Source organism: Palaemon carinicauda, chromosome 31, assembly GCF_036898095.1.
Source record: "Palaemon carinicauda isolate YSFRI2023 chromosome 31, ASM3689809v2, whole genome shotgun sequence".
Taxonomy (NCBI): domain Eukaryota; kingdom Metazoa; phylum Arthropoda; class Malacostraca; order Decapoda; family Palaemonidae; genus Palaemon; species Palaemon carinicauda.
In genome coordinates this window covers 67967850-67989105 of record NC_090755.1, presented here as the reverse complement: position 1 = coordinate 67989105, position 21256 = coordinate 67967850, and the positions used below count along the sequence as shown (strand labels likewise).

Below are 21256 nucleotides of genomic sequence, written 5' to 3'. Positions count from 1 at the left end.
AAAACCCAAGAATTCTTGCACTGAATCGGTCTGATAAGGTTTGCTGATAGCCAACACTTGCATGACCGGCATGACCTTGGTTCATTTCTTTACCAGGCGGGTTTGAGGGCAGTGTCCTTCCCGGTCCTGCAATAGGTCATTTGTAGGACGTTCTTCTTCGTTACGAAACGCCGGCACCTCTTTCATCTCGGAAAATGCACCCTGGGGCCCGTGAAGTTGCAACTCCTCGGTTCACTACCAGATGAAGGTGGCTTATGACGGCATTACCAAATGAATCATTTGTATTCTTTATTGGTCGTCTTATAAAGGAAACGATTGTTATGCACTTCCAACTAATACTGCGTTGCTTCTTGTGATCCCTCAATCTTAGGTTCATTATTATCATCACTAGCTGAGCTACAATCCTAGTTAAAAAAGAAAAAAAAAGTAGAATGCTTCAAGCCTGGGAGTTCCAAGAGGGAAAGCAGTTCAGAGAGAAAAGGAAATAGAGAAATAACGAATGAACTAAACATGAGAAATAATGACTAAACTATAAATCACAATGAGATCAGCAACAACGTTGAAATAGATATGTCATATATAACCCATGAAAAGGGAAAAGCATTTGCAAGGAGTTTTGAACTAAGTTTCGAAGATCAATCCTCTGGAATAAAATTTCTAAAATACTGCGTAGTACGGATCTTTTATTACGATGGATATGATAATCATCCTGTGACTAAGGTGGTGACGAAGCTTCACTTGTCTGACTTGTGGGAATCATCCTCCTTTTTGTACATCAGTTAATGTGACCAGATTTTTTTCTGTAAAAGCGGGACATTTCATATATATATATATATATACACATATATGTATTATATATATATATATATATATACACACATATATATATGTGTATATATATATATATATATATATGCTTGCACATATAAGAGAATCCAAGAATCAATCCAAAACCTTTCAATACCTTTAATATTCGTACTTTTCAATGGAATGGAAAAATTAACAAAATATCAGTACATCAGTTGTTATTAAAGCACAAGAAAATGGGGACCAAATAGGAACAAAGCGGGACAAAACTCACAAACAAATAAAAGCAGGACATTTTGATAACTTTGAAAAAAAGGGGACATACGTTCTAAAAACGGGACTCTGATCACATCAACATCAGTTCATTACGAATGGGTCATCGATGACTATAGTCCATTTCTTTTATCGAGGCAGATTTGCACAGACTCGCAGCGGTGCCCTTTTAGCTCGGAAAATTTTCCTGATCGCTGATTGGTTAGAATTATCTCGTCCAGCCTATCAGCGACCAGGATATTTTTCCGAGCTAAAAGGGCACCGCTGCGAGTCGGTGCAAATCTGCATCGCTAAAAGAATTTGACTATAGTAGGGTTCTGACTAATAGGATTCTGCCCAAAACACATTAATGCCCATCTGTCCTTTTTGTGATAGTAACTCAGGCATTCATTTATGGTTCATAAGGAATTACTTTGTACTATTACTTACAGGTACAGTGCTAGGTTAAGTGGAACCATTGTACTCAGTCAAAAAGCAAAGTATGATTGGATTACTATAGTCCATTTCTTTTAGAGAGGCAGATTTTCATAGTCACAGCGGTGCCCTTTTAGCTCGGAAAAGTTTCCTGAACGCTGATTTGGTTAGAATTATCTTGTCCAACCAATCAGCGATCAGGAAACTTTTCCGAGCTATAAAGGGCACCGCTGCGAGTCGGTACAAATCTGCCTCGCTAAAAGAAATTGACTAAAGTGGTATATCTTGAGTTTTCATCAGTTTTTTTTCTTTTATCTTTGTTACTCTTAATAGATCTTCCACCGCAACAACTATGTTAATCGATACCTAATTAGAAGTTGCAAAGAAAACGGGAGTGATTACCAGTTCGTATTACTCGAATTACGAAAAGTAACGCAGAGGACCTCACACGTATGCATATTTGAGCAGTGTCGTGTGAAGACCAAAATAAACCAACCGGTTTAAGTAAAATAACAAGCAGTTTGCCGCGAATAACCCCAGTTACGGACTCTAGTTGGTCACGTTCCCCAAAAGGTGTTTCTCTCCTGCCTTGACGGGGACTGGTTAAGATTTTAAAGTCTTATGCAAGATGCGAGATTTCAAGGTGATTGTGTTATTCTTGTTTTAAGTCTCCATGTGTTATTCTTGTTTTAAGTCTCCATGTGTTATTCTTGTTTTAAGTCTCCAAATATATTTCTACCTTGATATATCGTATCTTAGGTCTCTCTCTCTCTCTCTCTCTCTCTCTCTCTCTCTCTCTCTCTGATTGTCTAAAATATATTTTCCTTGAGATATATCTTATGTCAATCTCTCTCTCTCTCTCTCTCTCTCTCTCTCTGATTGTCCAAAATATAATTTTCGTGAGATATATCTGATGTCAATATTTTCTCTCTCTCTCTCTCTCTCTCTCTCTCTCTCTCTCTCTCTCTTTGATTGTCTAAAATATATTTTCCTTTAGATATATCTTATGTCAATATCTCTCTCTCTCTCTCTCTCTCTCTCTCTCTGATTGTCTAAAATATAATTTCCGTGAGATATATCTGATGTCAATATTTTCTCTCTCTCTCTCTCCTCTCTCTCTCTCTCTCTCTCTTTGAATGTCTAGAATTTATTTTCCTTGAGATATATCTTATCTCTCTCTCTCTCTCTCTCTCTCTCTCTCTCTCTCTTTGATTGTTTAAAATATAATTTCCGTGAGATATATCTGATGTCAATATTTTCTCTCTCTCTCTCTCTCTCTCTCTCTCTCTCTCTTTGAATGTCTAGAATTTATTTTCCTTGAGATATATCTTATCTCTCTCTCTCTCTCTCTCTCTCTCTCTCTCTTTATTTTTGGATTGTCTAAATATATTTGCCTTGAGATATATCTTAGGTCAGTATTCTCTCTCTCTCTCTCTCTCTCTCTCTCTCTCTCTCTCTCCCTCTCTCTCTCTCTCATTACAATACTTAAAGAAGTATACTTCTACCCAAGAGGCAATAACTAACGCCTGGCTTGTCGTTGAACAAGCTGTGATTTTCCGAAAGTTCAAGGCTGGACTTGAACGGTCAAAGTGATTAAGATAACTTGTTCTTATCTTCTTAAAATGGTAGTTCTGTAATTCTCAGACGAGGGGAAACGCAGTTTAATGAGGAACTGTAGTGCGAGCACAAATTGAAACATCATCTTCATCCAATCACCTTTATTTCAACGTTTCGGACAATTTGTCCATCATCAGGTTCTGTAAAGTTAAAAACATACATTGATACAAATAATAAAAAACATTGGTAAAATACATGAGAAAAATAAGATAATTTAAAATTATAAATAGTACTTAAAACACTTTTCTGCTGAAAGCAGAGTTATCTAGGTTTAGTTTTGGTTGAATTTTTTCTATGTAAAATGTTTCTAATAATCTCAGCTCGGTCTCAAATCGAGCTTTACATATAATGCTAAAATCAAGATGATTAAAATTGGTGTTACACACTCCGTGGCAATGATCTCTTATAGAGGAATGAGAAGGCTTACCCAGCGGTAGAAGGGTCCTAGAACTAATGCCTCTATGTTCAAAGGTTCTGGTAGACAACAGTTTTGTCGAACTACCTACATATTCCGAACTACACTTCGGACACACAAATTTATATACAACCATAGAACATAGTTCGCTAGATAACGACTCCTTGGACTTGAGCAAATTGCCTATCTTAAAATTATTGAAAAATACCATTCTAATATTTATATTTTTGAAGTAGGTTTTAGTTATGTGCTTAATTTTCCTTTCTATTATAGTATTAATTTTGTTCGATATGTAAGGAAATCGAAAATATATAATGTCTTTTACTTCACAAATTTGGGTATCAACATTATTGATTTTGTTAAGAAAAATTTGTACTTTTTTGTAAAATAAATTATCCTGGTAACCATTGTTGTTGAAAAATTCCTTTAAAAATGTAATTTCTTTATGAAAGTTAAAATAATTTGATGAAAGTTTATATGCTCTATTAATGAGAGTATTAATACTGTTCATTTTGTATCTTAAATTACACTCACTTAAAAAATTTAAACCAAGACCAGTAAAAGTGGGCTTTCTATAAACTTCCATATGCATTTCAAGGTCAGAAGTTTTAGTTACTAATACGTCCAAAAAGGGCATTTTACCTTCGTTTTCTTCTTCCATGGTGAACTTGATATTACTGTGTTGAGAATTTAAATAATTAAAAAACTTGATTGCGTCATTTTTTTGCTTAAAAATAATAAATGTGTCATCCACATACCTTCTATACAACACAGGCTTAAAACTTAAAGGACAATTTTCCAACCATGTAGTCTCGTGAAAACATAAGAAAATATTGGCCAAAGTTGCCGAAATAGGATTCCCCATAGCTAGTCCATCTTTTTGTTTGTAATACTCTTTGTTAAAAATAAAAAATGAATCTTGAACAATAATGTTTAATATATCAATAAATTTAGATTTACTCAGGTTTCTAAAGTTGTTATTATCCTTGTACATTTTATTTGCTACGATTTCAATAACTTCTTTTGTGGGGATATTTGTATATAAGCTTTCGATGTCAAAGCTTGCCATATAATAATTATTTTTTAGTCTAAAATTTTTTATAGTATCAAAAAATGCATATGAATTTTCCAAGGTATATTCATTCTTTGCCCATTCTTCTATATTAGGAATCATAAATTTTGCTAAACTAAAATTTGGTGTATTGATTGACGATAGCACTGGTCTTAAAGGAATATTCTCTTTATGTATTTTTGGCAAACCATATAAGATACCAGGATTGCGACCAGAAGCATACAAATGTTTATACTCTTCATCTGTTATATGTTTACCTTTTTTAAGATAACTTAGTAGTCTGTTAACCTTGTCTTCTAGCAGAAGAGTATTTTTGAAAGGGTCTTTTTTACTTTTTTCAAATTGCAATGGATTGTTAAGAATATTCATCATTTTCTCTACATAATCACTTTTATTCATGATGGTAATACCTTTCCCTTTGTCTGGTTTAGAAAATATAATGTCTTTGTTTTCACTTAGATTTCTTAGTATTTTTATGTCATTTTGATCAAACAATGGTACCTGGATTTCTTTCTTGTATTCTTCTAATATATTACTGAATAGGTCTTGCATTTCTTTATAGACAGCTTCTTTATCAGAACAGTTGTCGTTGTTTAGTCTGTTTACTTTATTTGCAAATATTTCCATACTTACTTTCATTTTAATATGATCGAGTTTTGGTTTGAGGCAATGGTCAAGTCCAAAGGATAATAGGTATTTTTCTCTTTTTTTTAGTTGGTAGTTAGAGAGGTTGTACACGACTTTATTGCCATTACAAGATGGTGGTTTATAGAAACCGCCTAGTTTAAAAAGTTTTTTAGCATGGGTTAGACATACTTTGTTTTTATAAAGTTCACAGTCCTTATGGATACAATGTAAAATATGATTAAAATCTAAAAATGAAATTTGTCTCTTAATACTATCGTGACATGATAATAAATCTTGATACACCAAGCTGTATCAAGATTTATTATCATGTCACGATAGTATTAAGAGACAAATTTCATTTTAGATTTTAATCATATTTTACATTGTATCCATAAGGACTGTGAACTTTATAAAAACAAAGTATGTCTAACCCATGCTAAAAAACTTTTTAAACTAGGCGGTTTCTATAAACCACCATCTTGTAATGGCAATAAAGTCGTGTACAACCTCTCTAACTACCAACTAAAAAAAAGAGAAAAATACCTATTATCCTTTGGACTTGACCATTGCCTCAAACCAAAACTCGATCATATTAAAATGAAAGTAAGTATGGAAATATTTGCAAATAAAGTAAACAGACTAAACAACGACAACTGTTCTGATAAAGAAGCTGTCTATAAAGAAATGCAAGACCTATTCAGTAATATATTAGAAGAATACAAGAAAGAAATCCAGGTACCATTGTTTGATCAAAATGACATAAAAATACTAAGAAATCTAAGTGAAAACAAAGACATTATATTTTCTAAACCAGACAAAGGGAAAGGTATTACCATCATGAATAAAAGTGATTATGTAGAGAAAATGATGAATATTCTTAACAATCCATTGCAATTTGAAAAAAGTAAAAAAGACCCTTTCAAAAATACTCTTCTGCTAGAAGACAAGGTTAACAGACTACTAAGTTATCTTAAAAAAGGTAAACATATAACAGATGAAGAGTATAAACATTTGTATGCTTCTGGTCGCAATCCTGGTATCTTATATGGTTTGCCAAAAATACATAAAGAGAATATTCCTTTAAGACCAGTGCTATCGTCAATCAATACACCAAATTTTAGTTTAGCAAAATTTATGATTCCTAATATAGAAGAATGGGCAAAGAATGAATATACCTTGGAAAATTCATATGCATTTTTTGATACTATAAAAAAATTTTAGACTAAAAAATAATTATTATATGGCAAGCTTTGACATCGAAAGCTTATATACAAATATCCCCACAAAAGAAGTTATTGAAATCGTAGCAAATAAAATGTACAAGGATAATAACAACTTTAGAAACCTGAGTAAATCTAAATTTATTGATATATTAAACATTATTGTTCAAGATTCATTTTTTATTTTTAACAAAGAGTATTACAAACAAAAAGATGGACTAGCTATGGGGAATCCTATTTCGGCAACTTTGGCCAATATTTTCTTATGTTTTCACGAGACTACATGGTTGGAAAATTGTCCTTTAAGTTTTAAGCCTGTGTTGTATAGAAGGTATGTGGATGACACATTTATTATTTTTAAGCAAAAAAATGACGCAATCAAGTTTTTTAATTATTTAAATTCTCAACACAGTAATATCAAGTTCACCATGGAAGAAGAAAACGAAGGTAAAATGCCCTTTTTGGACGTATTAGTAACTAAAACTTCTGACCTTGAAATGCATATGGAAGTTTATAGAAAGCCCACTTTTACTGGTCTTGGTTTAAATTTTTTAAGTGAGTGTAATTTAAGATACAAAATGAACAGTATTAATACTCTCATTAATAGAGCATATAAACTTTCATCAAATTATTTTAACTTTCATAAAGAAATTACATTTTTAAAGGAATTTTTCAACAACAATGGTTACCAGGATAATTTATTTTACAAAAAAGTACAAATTTTTCTTAACAAAATCAATAATGTTGATACCCAAATTTGTGAAGTAAAAGACATTATATATTTTCGATTTCCTTACATATCGAACAAAATTAATACTATAATAGAAAGGAAAATTAAGCACATAACTAAAACCTACTTCAAAAATATAAATATTAGAATGGTATTTTTCAATAATTTTAAGATAGGCAATTTGCTCAAGTCCAAGGAGTCGTTATCTAGCGAACTATGTTCTATGGTTGTATATAAATTTGTGTGTCCGAAGTGTAGTTCGGAATATGTAGGTAGTTCGACAAAACTGTTGTCTACCAGAACCTTTGAACATAGAGGCATTAGTTCTAGGACCCTTCTACCGCTGGGTAAGCCTTCTCATTCCTCTATAAGAGATCATTGCCACGGAGTGTGTAACACCAATTTTAATCATCTTGATTTTAGCATTATATGTAAAGCTCGATTTGAGACCGAGCTGAGATTATTAGAAACATTTTACATAGAAAAAATTCAACCAAAACTAAACCTAGATAACTCTGCTTTCAGCAGAAAAGTGTTTTAAGTACTATTTATAATTTTAAATTATCTTATTTTTCTCATGTATTTTACCAATGTTTTTTATTATTTGTATCAATGTATGTTTTTAACTTTACAGAACCTGATGATGGACAAATTGTCCGAAACGTTGAAATAAAGGTGATTGGATGAAGATGATGTTTCAATTTGTGCTCGCACTACAGTTCCTCATTAAACTGCGTTTCCCCTCGTCTGAGAATTACAGAACTACCATTTTAAGAAGATATGGACAAGAAGCACTACGAGGCGTAACTTGTTCTTGAATTACTTTGTAAGATGTTGAACCAGGGCCTCTCTCTCTCTCTCTCTCTCTCTCTCTCTCTCTCTCTGATTGTCCAAAATATAATTTTCGTGAGATATATCTGATGTCAATATTTTCTCTCTCTCTCTCTCTCTCTCTCTCTCTCTCTTTGATTGTCTAAAATATATTTCCTTTAGATATATCTTATGTCAATATCTCTCTCTCTCTCTCTCTCTCTCTCTCTCTCTCTGATTGTCTAAAATATAATTTCCGTGAGATATATCTGATGTCAATATTTTTTTTCTCTCTCTCTCTCTCTCTCTCTCTCTCTCTCTCTCTCTCTCTTTGAATGTCTAGAATTTATTTTCCTTGAGATATATCTTATCTCTCTCTCTCTCTCTCTCTCTCTCTCTCTCTCTTTGATTGTTTAAAATATAATTTCCGTGAGATATATCTGATGTCAATATTTTCTCTCTCTCTCTCTCTCTCTCTCTCTCTCTCTCTCTTTGAATGTCTAGAATTTATTTTCCTTGAGATATATCTTATCTCTCTCTCTCTCTCTCTCTCTCTCTCTCTCTCTCTCTTTATTTTTGGATTGTCTAAAATATATTTGCCTTGAGATATATCTTAGGTCAGTATTCTCTCTCTCTCTCTCTCTCTCTCTCTCTCTCTCTCTCTCTCTCATTACAATACTTAAAGAAGTATACTTCTACCCAAGAGGCAATAACTAACGCCTGGCTTGTCGTTGAACAAGCTGTGATTTTCCGAAAGTTCAAGGCTGGACTTGAACGGTCAAAAGTGATTAAGATAACTTGTTCTTGAATTACTTTGTAAGATGTTGAACCAGGGCCTCTCTCTCTCTCTCTCTCTCTCCTCTCTCTCTCTCTCTCTCTCTCTGGAATTATGTTTATTGTCTGTATATGAAGTTGATATAGCATTGGAATAACACAGGATCGATCGGCGTGTTTTAATATACGCTTAAATTGCTTCTTTTCGAAGTCCTTGATCAGGTCATTGACACCGTTATGATCTTGTTTGTGTAACAAAATTATTAATATTAGAAACTGACGTCACATTAATGAAGGTAATTAATCTCAAAAATAAACCCTGAGTTCATCCATTCATCCAAAATATCTAGTAGTGCTTGTGTTTACAAATGTGCACACAAATCTTGTATTTTAATTGTAAAACGTAAATAGTGAACCCTTGGTTGATTTTTTTTATTCTATTGAGAATTATATTTCTATGTGTGTTTATTTTGCATTTAAGTGATTGATAATGTGTTATATTTAAAATCTAGACTTAATGAATTCAAAGCCAAGTCCAAGTCCTAATCGAATTCAAAACCCAATTTTAACCGAATTCAAACTCCAGTGATCATGGTATTAAAAACCCATCTCTAACTTACTTGTTTTGGGTTTAAATCCAACCCTCCACTGAAGTCGAGTGAACTACTTCTCGGGCGGATCCATATCAATCATCTAACGAAACATTTTCATTATAACTTATACAATTCTTTGATTGTAGCATCTTCCAAATCACATGATCTTGTGAAAAGTAATGTCTTTAGTTTCTTCTTAAATTCAATTGCTCCCTTTAAGTCCTTCATTTCAGTTGGCAGTTTATTATAATGTCTAGGCGCTCAGTAGCTGAAAGCCCTTTCACCAAATTTACTATTTCTTCTTGGTTCAGATAGTCTATGTTTGTCACTCATGTGTCTTATGGTAACATTTGTTTCTAGTTCTAGTTTTTTCAGGCATTCATTTAGATATTTTGGTTCAATATCTAAACGTTGGTAAGAGTAGCTTGTATTCGATTCTCGCCTTTACCGGCAGCCAGTGTAATTTAATTAGTGCAGGGGTAATTCTATCCCTATTGTGTAGTCCTTTTATTAATCTAGCGGCTCTGTTTTGTACTCTCTGAATTTTCTTCAGCTGAATTTAAAACCCAGTCCTCGTCGAATTGAAAATCCCATTCATCGTCGAATTTTAAGTCAAATTGTTTGCGAATTGTTAGCCCAGTCTTATCAATTTCCAAGCCTATTTCATTATCGATTTCAAAGCCCAGTCTTGATTGTTTTCAAAGTACAGTCCTAATGGAATTCGAAGGTCAGTCCTCGTGGAATTTAAAGCCTAGTCCTGATCGATTCTGAAGCTATTCTCAGTAGAATTCAAGCACCCTAACCAACCAACCACAAACATACTCCTGGGGCTTATCATGGGTAAACGAATTTCTAATTATTTCCACCCAAATTAGGTTGAGCATTTTTATTTGAGGTTTTAAGTAAAACAAAATCATCATTTCCTCTTACGCCCATTGACGCAAAGGGCCTCGATTAGATTTCGTCAGTCGTCCCTATCTTGAGCCTTTCATTCAATACTTCTTCACTCATCATCTCCCACTTCACGCTTCATAGTCCTCAGCCATGTAGACCTGGTTCTTCCAACTCTTCTGGTGCCTTGTGGAGCCCAGTTGGAAGTTAGTTTTCTTATAATTTAAGTTCAATTACTCATGTAAGATCCTGTTAATTTGTTTACCCATTCCATCTGACACGAATCCTGCAATTTATTTATAAAGAAATAATTTCTTGAATGTAGGACAGTGTCTTCTTCTATTTGGAAAAAAAAAACAAAGTTTTTTTTTATTTTGATCATTTTTTGCAATTATGATTTATTTTTTCTTATATAACGGTAGATAGCATATATGTAATTTAGAGGAAAAAACAACAATAGAAGGAAAAAACAATAGAAGGAAAAAACAACAATAGAAGGAAAAACAATAGAATGAAAAAAAACAATAGAAGGAAAAAACAACAATAGATTGAAATCAATGGAAGGAAAAATCATGAATAGCAGGAAAGACAAGAATAGAAGGAAAAAAACAAGAACAGAAGGAAAAAACAGCAACAGAAGGAAAAACAACAATCGAAGAAAAAACAACAATAGAAGGAAAAACAACAATAGAGGGGGAAAACAACAATAGAGAAAAAAAACAACAAAAGTTTGATAAACACCCAATTTTGATTAAGAGAAAATATGCGATACATTTTGGAAGGATTTCAACCGCAAGATGTTGAAAATAGTCAAATGAGGGCTAAACAATTTGGTTTTAAAAGACATGTGATTTAGGTCTGTTAGATCGTTAAGTAGTTAAAAATATAAGCAGTATCTTATACACAATTTCTTACATTTGCTATTAGAAATATAATCACATAAGAATAAGAAAAAAAGAGATCCTCCATGATACAGTTTTTTTATGACTTCACATAATGAGGTAACTGAATATCATAAGGGGTAGTCAAAAGAGCATAAAATCAGTAGCTGATGCACCCAAACCAACTGAACAATTATGAACATCTATTTACCTACAAATTCATAGGTCTGTCAACAAACCCTGCGAAAAGAGGACTTGTATAGAATATGAACCTAAGAAGAAAAGATCTCTCTCACTTGGTTTATAATTTTGATGTAACTAAATTATACGTCCAATACAACAGCCCTCTTCATATACTAAATATGTAACCCAAGATTATATCTTTAAAATTTATACAGATTCTTTTAACTATATGTTTTATCCACTGTTGTGTTTCCTTCTATTGTTGTTTTTTCCTTCAATTATTGTATTTTATCTTCTATTGTTATTTTCCCTTCTATTGTTGTTGTTTTCCTTCTATTATTGTTTTTCCCTCTCCCGCTTTGCTTATTCCTGTGCCATCTCTTTCAGAAATAGAAAGGAAGGGTCCATCCATCTCGCTGAAACGTCTGCGCTCTCCCTGGTTGGACGAAGACGACAAGTCGAGAGACGATTTATACTCGACTCCCCCGGCGTGTTGGGATAAGGAACTAGGGTGAGCCGTTCTAGATATTTTATTCATACTGTCTCTTTTTATAGTTTGTGTATGGAAGGTCTATTTTAATGTTGCGACTGCTCTTAAAGTGCTTTTGTTTTAATTGTTCATTACTTCTCTCGTAGTTTATTTATTTCCTTATTAACTTTCCTCACTGGGATATTTTTCCTTGTTGGATCCCTTAGGCTTATAGCATCCTGCTTTTCCAACTAGGTTTGTAACTTAGCTAGTAGTAATGATAATAATAATAATAATAATAATAATAATAATAATAATGATAATAATAATAATAATAATAATAATAATAATAATAATAATACAACCTTATTGGGAAATGCAGAATGCTACAAGCCCTAGGGCCACAACAGGAAAACAGGCCAGTAAGGAAAAGAAATCGAATAGTGAAAAATAAACAATTGAAAATAAACAAATATGAGTAATTATTTAAATAGATCACAAATTTTAAACAAAAAAGTAACATGAATTATGAAACCAAGCTTATGTAAACCAACAGAAAACGTTTTAGGGGTTACTACCGCACCGCTAGAGAGTTAAGGGGTCCTTTGACTGGCCAGACAGTACTACATTGGATCCTTCTCTCTGGTTACGGTTCACTTTCCCTTTGCCTACACATACACCGAAAAGTATGGCATATTTTTTACAGATAGTCCTCTGTCTTCATACACCTAACAACACTGATATTACCAAACAATTCTTCTTCACCGAAGGGGTTAACTACTGCACTGTAATTGTTCAGTGGCCACTTTTCTCCTGGTAAGGGTAGAAAAGACTCATTAGCTATGGTAAGCAGCTCTTCTAGGAGAAGGACACTCCAAAATCAAACCATTATTCTCTAGTCTTTGGTAGTGCCATAGTCTCTGTACCATGGTCTTCCATTGTCTAGGGTTATAGTTCTCTTGCTTGAGGGTACAATCGGGCACACTATTCTATCTAATTTCTCTTCCTCTTGTTTTGTTAAAGTTTTTATAGTTTGTGTAGGAAATATTTATTTTAATGTTGTTACTATTATTAGAATATTTTATTTTTCCTTGTTTCCTTTCCTCATTGGGCTATTTTCCCCGTTGGGCCCCAGGGCTTATAGCATCCTGCTTTTCCAACTAGGGTTGTAGCTTAGCAAGTAATAATAATAATAATAATAATAATAATAATAATATCTCAATGAAGAGAATTGAACCGAGAGTAACTTTACTGTTAACTATATTATTGTAGGCAATGATTGGTAAATATGATTTGAAGTTTATTGTTGTGTCATATTAGTTAGCTTATCTGTTTTTTATATCTCGTTGAAGGTCGTTTAGAGAAAGAATTCCAGGTCTGTTAAAACTTATCTTTCTTTGGATTGTATTGAAATTAAATTAATAAGATTAACAATAAGACACCTAAAGATGTTCAATTTAGTTATTACCTCTTGCAACGAAGTTGGAAGGAAGTTATTTTTAACCCCTGTTTGTGTCTTTGTTTTTTGTTTGTGAACAGCTTCCTGACCACAATTTTAATCGCAATGAAATTTGCTGTGAATAACTGTTATGTAAAAAACTTGAAATGATTAAATTTTGGAAGGTCAAGGTCATGGTCAAGTAAAATGTTCAATTCACGTAATTAGCCATAAATTTGGACATCGTTGTCACAGAGACTTCAAACTTGGTTCATATTTGAGTGTATGAAAATCCACACTAATTAATACATGTTAAGGTCAAGGTCAAGTTCAAGGTCGAGAGATAAGCTGCTGCGGCGGAGGTTTGCGCCTCGCTGTATTGAGTTCCCCTCTAGTTATTATTATTATTATTATTATCATTATTATTATTATTATTATTATTATTATTATTATTCCAAGTATAAAAAGCATCTCACTTTGAAAACGAAACGGAGAAGTAAAGAAGAAATAGATTAAATAAGAAAATACAAATGAATTATGATAAGTAATAATAAATATATAAGTAACATATAAACTAAGATGCGAGACTTATGTCATCCTGTTCAACAGAAATACCTTCTGCACAAATTTTGCATTCACGAAAATTGTTTTAATTTCGTTTGTCAAAGTGTTTAGCAGTTTCCTTGTGAACCAAATTCTACAAAAAGGTGTTATTGCAGACAAGAAAAAGCTGCAAAAAAGATACATATCCAGACAACGAAAAGTTGTAAAAAATATACATCTATAGACAAGAAAATTCTGTAAAGAGATACATCCATAAACAAGAAAAACTATAAAAAGATACATCTAGAGACAATAAAAAACTGCAAAAAGATACATCTGGGGACAAGAAAAAGCTGTAAAAAGATCATCGCCAGACAACGAAATGCTATAAAAAGTATATCTGTAGACAAGAAAAGGTTGTAAAAAGATACATGTCTAAGCAAGATAAAACTGCATAAAGATGCATGTGCAGACAAGAAAAGTCTATAAAAAGATATATTTGGAGAGAAGAAAATTCTGAAAAACGATACATAAGCAAACAAGAAAATTCTGAAAAACGATACATAAGCAAACAAGAAAAAACTGCCAAAAGATACATCTGGAAACAAGAAAACTGCATAAAGATACATCTGCAGACAAGAAAAAACTGCTTTAAGATACATCTGCAGACATAAATACGACATAGAGATACATCTGCAGACAAGAAAAAACTACGAAAAGATACATATGCAGACAAGAAAAAACTGCGAAAAGATACATCTGCAGACAAGAAAAAACTGCTAAAAGATGCATATGCAGACAAAAACTGCATAAAGATACATCTGCAGGCAACGAAAAAAAACTGCATAAAGATACATCTACAGACAAGAAAAAACTGCTAAAAGATATATCTGCAGGCAACGAAAAAAAACTGCAAAAAGATACATCTGCAGACAAAAAAAACTGCATAAAGATACATCTACAGACAAGAAAAAACTGCTAAAAGATACATCTGCAGGCAACGAAAAAAAACTTCAAAAAGATACATCTGCAGACAAAAAACTGCATAAAAGATACATCTGCAGACAAGAAAAAACTGCTAAAAGATACATCTGCAGGCAACGAAAAAAACTGCATAAAGATATATCTGCAGACAAAAAAAAAACTGAATAAAGATACATCTGCAGACAAGAAAAAGCTGCTAAAAGGTACATCTGCACACAAGAAAAAAATGCTAAAAGATACATCTGCAGGCAACAAAAAAAAACTGCAAAAAGGTACATCTGCAGACAAGAAAAAACTGCTAAGAGATACATCTGCAGGCAACGAAAAAAAACTGCAAAAAGATGCATCTGCAGACAAAAAACTGCATAAAGATATATCAGCAGACAAGAAAAAACTGCTAAAAGATACATCTGCAGACAAGAAAAAACTGCTAAAAGATACATTGCAGGCAACGAAAAAAACTGCAAAAAGATACATCTGCAGACAAGAAAGAATTGCTAAAAGATACATCTGCAGGTAACGAAAAAAAACTGCATAAAGAAACATCTGCAGACAAGAAAAAACTGCTAAAAGATACACATGCAGGCAACGAAAAAAAATGCAAAAAAGATACATATGTAGACAAAAAACTGCATAAAGATACATCTGCAGACAAGAAAAAGCTGCTAAAAGGTACATCTGCACACAAGAAAAAACTGCTGAAAGATACATCTGCACACAAGAAAAAACTGCTAAAAGATACATCTGCAGGCAACGAAAAAAAACTGCAATAAGATACAACTGCAGACAAAAAACTGCATAAAGATATATCAGCAGACAAGAAAAAACTGCTAAAAGATATATTGCAGGCAACCAAAAAACTACATAAAGATACATCTGCGGACGAAAAACTGCATAAAGATACATCTGCAGACAAGAAAAAAACTTCTAAAAGATACAACTGCAGACAAGAAAAAACTGCTAAAAGATTCATTGCAGGAAACGAAAAAACTGCAAAAAGATACATCTGCAGACAAGAGAAAACTGCTAAAAGATACATCTGCAGGCAACGAAAAAAACTGCATTAAGAAACATCTGCAGACAAGAAAAAACTGCTAAAAGATTCACATGCAAGCAACGAAAAAAAAAAACTGCAAAAAAGATACATCTGCAGACAAAAAACTGCATAAAGATACATCTGCAGACAAGAAAAAACTGCTAAAAGATACATCTGCAGACAAAAAAAAACTGCATAAAGATACATCTGCAGACAAGAAAAAACTGCTAAAAGGTACATCTGCCGACAAGAAAAAACTACAAAAAGAGACATATGCAGGCAAGAAAAAACTGCAAAAAGAGACATATGCAGGCAAGAAAAAACTGCATAAAGATACAGCTGCAGGCAATGAAAAAAAAAAAACTGTAAAATGATACATCTGCAGACAAAAAAACTGTGAAAAGATACATCTGCAGACAAGAATAAACTACAAAAAGAGACATCTGCAGACAAGAATAAACTTCTTAAAGATACATCTGCAGGCAGCGAAAAAAAAACAGCAAAAAGATACATCTGCAGACAAAAAAAATCTGCAAAAAGAGACATATGCAGACAAGAATAAACTGCATAAAGATACATCTGCAGACAAGAAAAAAACTGCAAAAAGATATATCTGCAGACAAGAAAAACTGCAAAAAGATATATCTGCAGACAAGAAAAAAAACTGCAAAAAAGAGACATATGCAGACAAGAAAAAACTACAAAAAGATACATCTGCAGACAAGAAAAACTGCAAAAAGATATATCTGCAGACAAGAAAAAAAAACTGCAAAAAAGAGACATATGCAGACAAGAAAAAACTACAAAAAGATACATCTGCAGACAAGAAAAGAATCCAAAAAGATACATCCGCAGACAAGAAAAAAACTACAAAAATGTACAAAATATACATCTACAGACAAGAAAATACTGCAAAAGTGCATGTACAGACGAAAAAAAAAAAAAATTATAAAAAAAAACAAAACTACAACACTGGCGAAAAACGGAAACGATACATCATAGGAAAAAAAGGTGCAAACAAAAATTCATCTATAGACAAAAAATAGAAGCGAGGCGAAGAAGTTGCAAAAATTTACATTTACAACTGAGGGTATCGTTACTTTGTGTTAAAAAAAGCAGACTTATTATTCGTCTAAAACTTATCTTTTGATTAGAACAGATAAACATATCTATCTAAAATCTAAAGATTTACTGTAAATGAACCGTTAAGGAAAATAGCTACATCGTTGATTTAGAGATGAACAGAGATTCATTAAAATTATCTTAGAATGAAGAAAGTCTTAATTTTTCTCCCATTCTTTGATTTACTTAATTTAGGTTTCGTCCCCTTTTGACCAAATACAAAATGGATGTGTAATAATCATTATTTTCCAAAGAGAAATTGCCAGTAACAGTTTGTCATTACCTTCACTGTTGGGATGTTATTTTTAGTCGAAATATTGGTGTATCATCGTAATTGCTAAAATGTCCGTCTTCCTCGTCATTCTTATCCAAATTGTAATGATTTATTACCAGCTACATCGAGATTATAACCACATAAAATAATTTTTAGTAAAATCTTTGAATTTTCCTATGTATTTTGCTCCCCTACCTACCGTTGACCAAATATGCAGTTCTGTTGAGAAAAGGAAGATTAGAGAAATTGAAACGTTCAACTACAAAATGAATGCCACTAAGATAGCTCTTGCTTGAAAGAGAGTCGACTTCCGATACAGCTCAGATATTGTTATGAATGTTATTATCCTTCATAGTAAAATATTCGTCATGATCATCAAAATTATTATCATAATGATTATTAATATCATATCGTTTTTGTTGTTGTATGAAGGAAGCTTTGAGCCTTGCCAACTTCGATAGTATTCTTTAGTCTTTATCTTACATTCGATTTTTACGTTTACATAATGAATTGTCTCAATAAACTTGCGTATGGATTTTTTTTTTTTTTTTTTTTTTCGGTATTTTGCAATTACCTTTTACTTCCATCCAAACGGCTCTTTTGTGAACCATTTGGAAGACGTTTTCATTCAATGACAGTTAATTGTTTATCTGCAGAGCTCTCTCTCTCTCTCTCTCTCTCTCTCTCTCTCTCTCTCTCTCTCTCTCTCTCTCTCTCTCTCTCTCCTGCAGCGGATTACTGGTTAGATTTCTCCCCATTCCAGAGGAGTCTTTTGAAGAGAGTTGTGGACCCCTTAATGAAAATAATGTCCCTTGTTTAGTGGCAGATTAACCTCTTCTGAGGCGTCAGTGCCAGACACACTGTTACGACTGTGCTTAATTGGAAAACTGTGAAATGACCGCCACCTCGTTGCATGTTTTCACATCCCGAAAATGGGTGCTGTAGACTGTAGAAGGTTGAGAACTCCCTGTGAAGTAAATGCCTCCTTAGTAGCAGAAAAACTAACAGAAGTCACATTCATAATGGTACTCTGTTTACTGGAGACTGCTATCAGGTGGTGGAAAAGCGATACAACCTGTGCATTTCTGCTGTAGAAAGTTCCATTTGTTTATGACAGGTATATACCTGGAGGAGAAATTAATCTTCCTAGGGTATATATTATACCTTATCAAAGAGGAGCACCCAGGATATACCCTACAAATAAAAAGAAAGAAAGAAATGTTTGTACATATACAATTTATAATTCCATTTAGATAGAAGTACACTGTTAACAATAACCGTCACTTTAATGGGAGGTTCTCCGTAAAAATATACTGTTCTCAGTTGTATTTCAGTAAAATATAGGCGACCGTAATTTTACCATACTTTGTTATTATTTTTTACTGGTTGTTGACCATAATATCACTCATTTGCGTCAATGTGTCCGTTTTAAAACGGCAAAAATCCTGAAATAATTGTTGTCAGGCATTTACCATTTTTAATGCAAATTTGTAAGTGTGTGTGTATATATATATATATATATATATATATATATATATATATATATATATATATGTATGTATATGTATGTATATATATATATATATATGTATATATATATATATATGTACGTATATATATATATATATATATATATATATATATATATATATATATATAGATATATATATATATGTGTATATATATATATATATATATATATATATATATATATATATATATATATATATATATATATATATATATACATACATATATATATATATATATATATATATATATATATATATATATATATATATATATATATATATACATATATATCTTGTGTGTACCCATACAATCTATGCGAAATATGGACCATTCTGTTCATTCATTCATTCATTCATTCATTCATTTCAGGTAGTGCACTTAGAAAGTATTTCATTTTTGTCTTCTTCTTCCAGGTCTTTAGGCGTTTGCCGGCAAGTAAGAGACTGTTACCCATACTTCCGATTGCCCGATGTGTCGCCCGAGGATACCTGGATCTTTGGTATCTACAACACGTGTCCCTTACAGCTCGAGGACAAATTGGTAAGTGTTGCTCATAACACAAACATTTCAGATAAGAATATTTTTATATTATTATTTACGTTTTTCCTGTTTTCTTTTGATATATTTTATTTCTCTTGGAAGTGGGAAGTTGCATTTAGTAGTGCAGCTACAATATTTTTTCCATCGTCACATTTTTAGGCTAAATGAATTAGTTTATTTATTAAAGGTTTATTGGTCTGTTGGCTGATAATAATTCTATTAATTTTAATAATAATGATAATAATGATTTTAATATTAATAATTTTAATAATATTAATAATATTAATAATTTTGATAATATTAATAATTTTGATGGCTAATAATAATTCTATTAATTTTAATAATAATAATAATAATAATAATAATAATTTTAATGATATTAGTAATTTTAATAATATTAATCATTTTAATAATTTTAATAATATTCATAATTTTAATAATATTCATAATTTTAATAATTATAACAATATATATTAATAATTTTGATAATAATAATAATTATAATCATTCTAAAGATATCTGTTGGCAGATTCGTGTGCCTTCTCCATTATTATTATTATTATTACTATCCAAGCTACAACCCTAGTTGGAAAAGCAAGATGCTATAAGCCCAGGGGCTCCAACAGGGAAAAATAGCCCAGTGAGGAAAGGAAATAAGGAAATAAATAAATGAAGAGAACAAATTAACAATAAATCATTCTAAAAACAGTAACAACGTCAAAACAGACATGTCATATATAAACTATTAACAGCATCAAAAACAAATATGTCATAAATAAACTATAAAAAGACTCATGTCCGCCTGGTCAACAAAAAAGCATTTGCTCCAACTTTGAACTTTTGAAGTTCTACTGATTCAACCACCCGATTAGGAAGATCATTCCACAACTTGGTAACAGCTGGAATAAAACTTCTAGAGTACTGCGTAGTATTGAGTCTCGTGATGGAGAAGGCCTGGCTATTAGAATTAACTGCCTGCCTAGTATTACGAACAGGATAGAATTGTCCAGGGAGATCTGAATGTAAAGGATGGTCAGAGTTATGAAAAATCTTATGCAACATGCATAATGAACTAATTGAACGACGGTGCCAGAGATTAATATCTAGATCAGGAATAAGAAATTTAATAGACCGTAAGTTTCTGTCCAACAAATTAAGATGAGAATCAGCAGCTGAAGACCAAACAGGAGAACAATACTCAAAACAAGGTAGAATGAAAGAATTAAAACACTTCTTCAGAATAGATTGATCACCGAAAATCTTGAAAGACTTTCTCAATAAGCCTATTTTTTGTGCAATTGAAGAAGACAGAGACCTTATATGTTTCTCAAAAGTAAATTTACTGTCGAGAATCACACCTAAAATTTTGAAAGAGTCATACATATTTAAAGAAACATTATCAATACTGAGATCCGGATGTTGAGGAGCCACCGTCCTTGACCTACTTACAATCATACTTTGAGTTTTGTTAGGATTCAACTTCATACCCCATAATTTGCACCATGCACTAATTCTAGCTAAATCTCTATTAAGGGATTCACCAACCCTAGATCTACATTCAGGGGATGGAATTGATGCAAAGAGAGTTGCATCATCTGCATATGCAACAAGCTTGTTTTCTAGGCCAAACCACATGTCATGTGTATATAGTATGAAAAGTAATGGGCCAAGAACACTACCCTGTGGAACACCGGATATCACATTCCTATAATCACTATGGTGCCCATCAACAACAACTCTTTGAGATCTATTACTTAAAAAATCAATAATAATGCTAAGAAACAACCCACCCACTCCCAACTGTTTCAGTTTGAAAACAAGGGCCTCATGATTAACACTGTCAAAGGCAGCACTAAAATCAAGGCCAATATTCCGCATCAAAGAAGACTAAGTGAATTAGAAATATATTTTATTCAAATATATATCGATTTATAAGTAAAATTCATTAGATTCTGATCTAAATATTTTTTATCACCAAACCAGTGTGATCTTTGGCCTCTGACTGGCAGA

The 21256-nt window shown here is 32.3% G+C and overlaps 1 protein-coding gene across 1 annotated transcript; it reads left to right on the top strand.

The window, feature by feature from the left end:
- The first annotated feature begins 14967 nt into the window (after positions 1–14967).
- Positions 14968–19405, top strand: LOC137624780 (axoneme-associated protein mst101(2)-like). The gene is made up of 4 exons (XM_068355731.1): positions 14968–15257; positions 16163–16700; positions 19076–19246; positions 19349–19405. The coding sequence occupies exons 1-4, from the start codon at positions 14968–14970 to the stop codon at positions 19403–19405; spliced, it is 1056 nt and encodes a 351-aa protein (XP_068211832.1).
- Positions 19406–21256: the final 1851 nt, after the last annotated feature.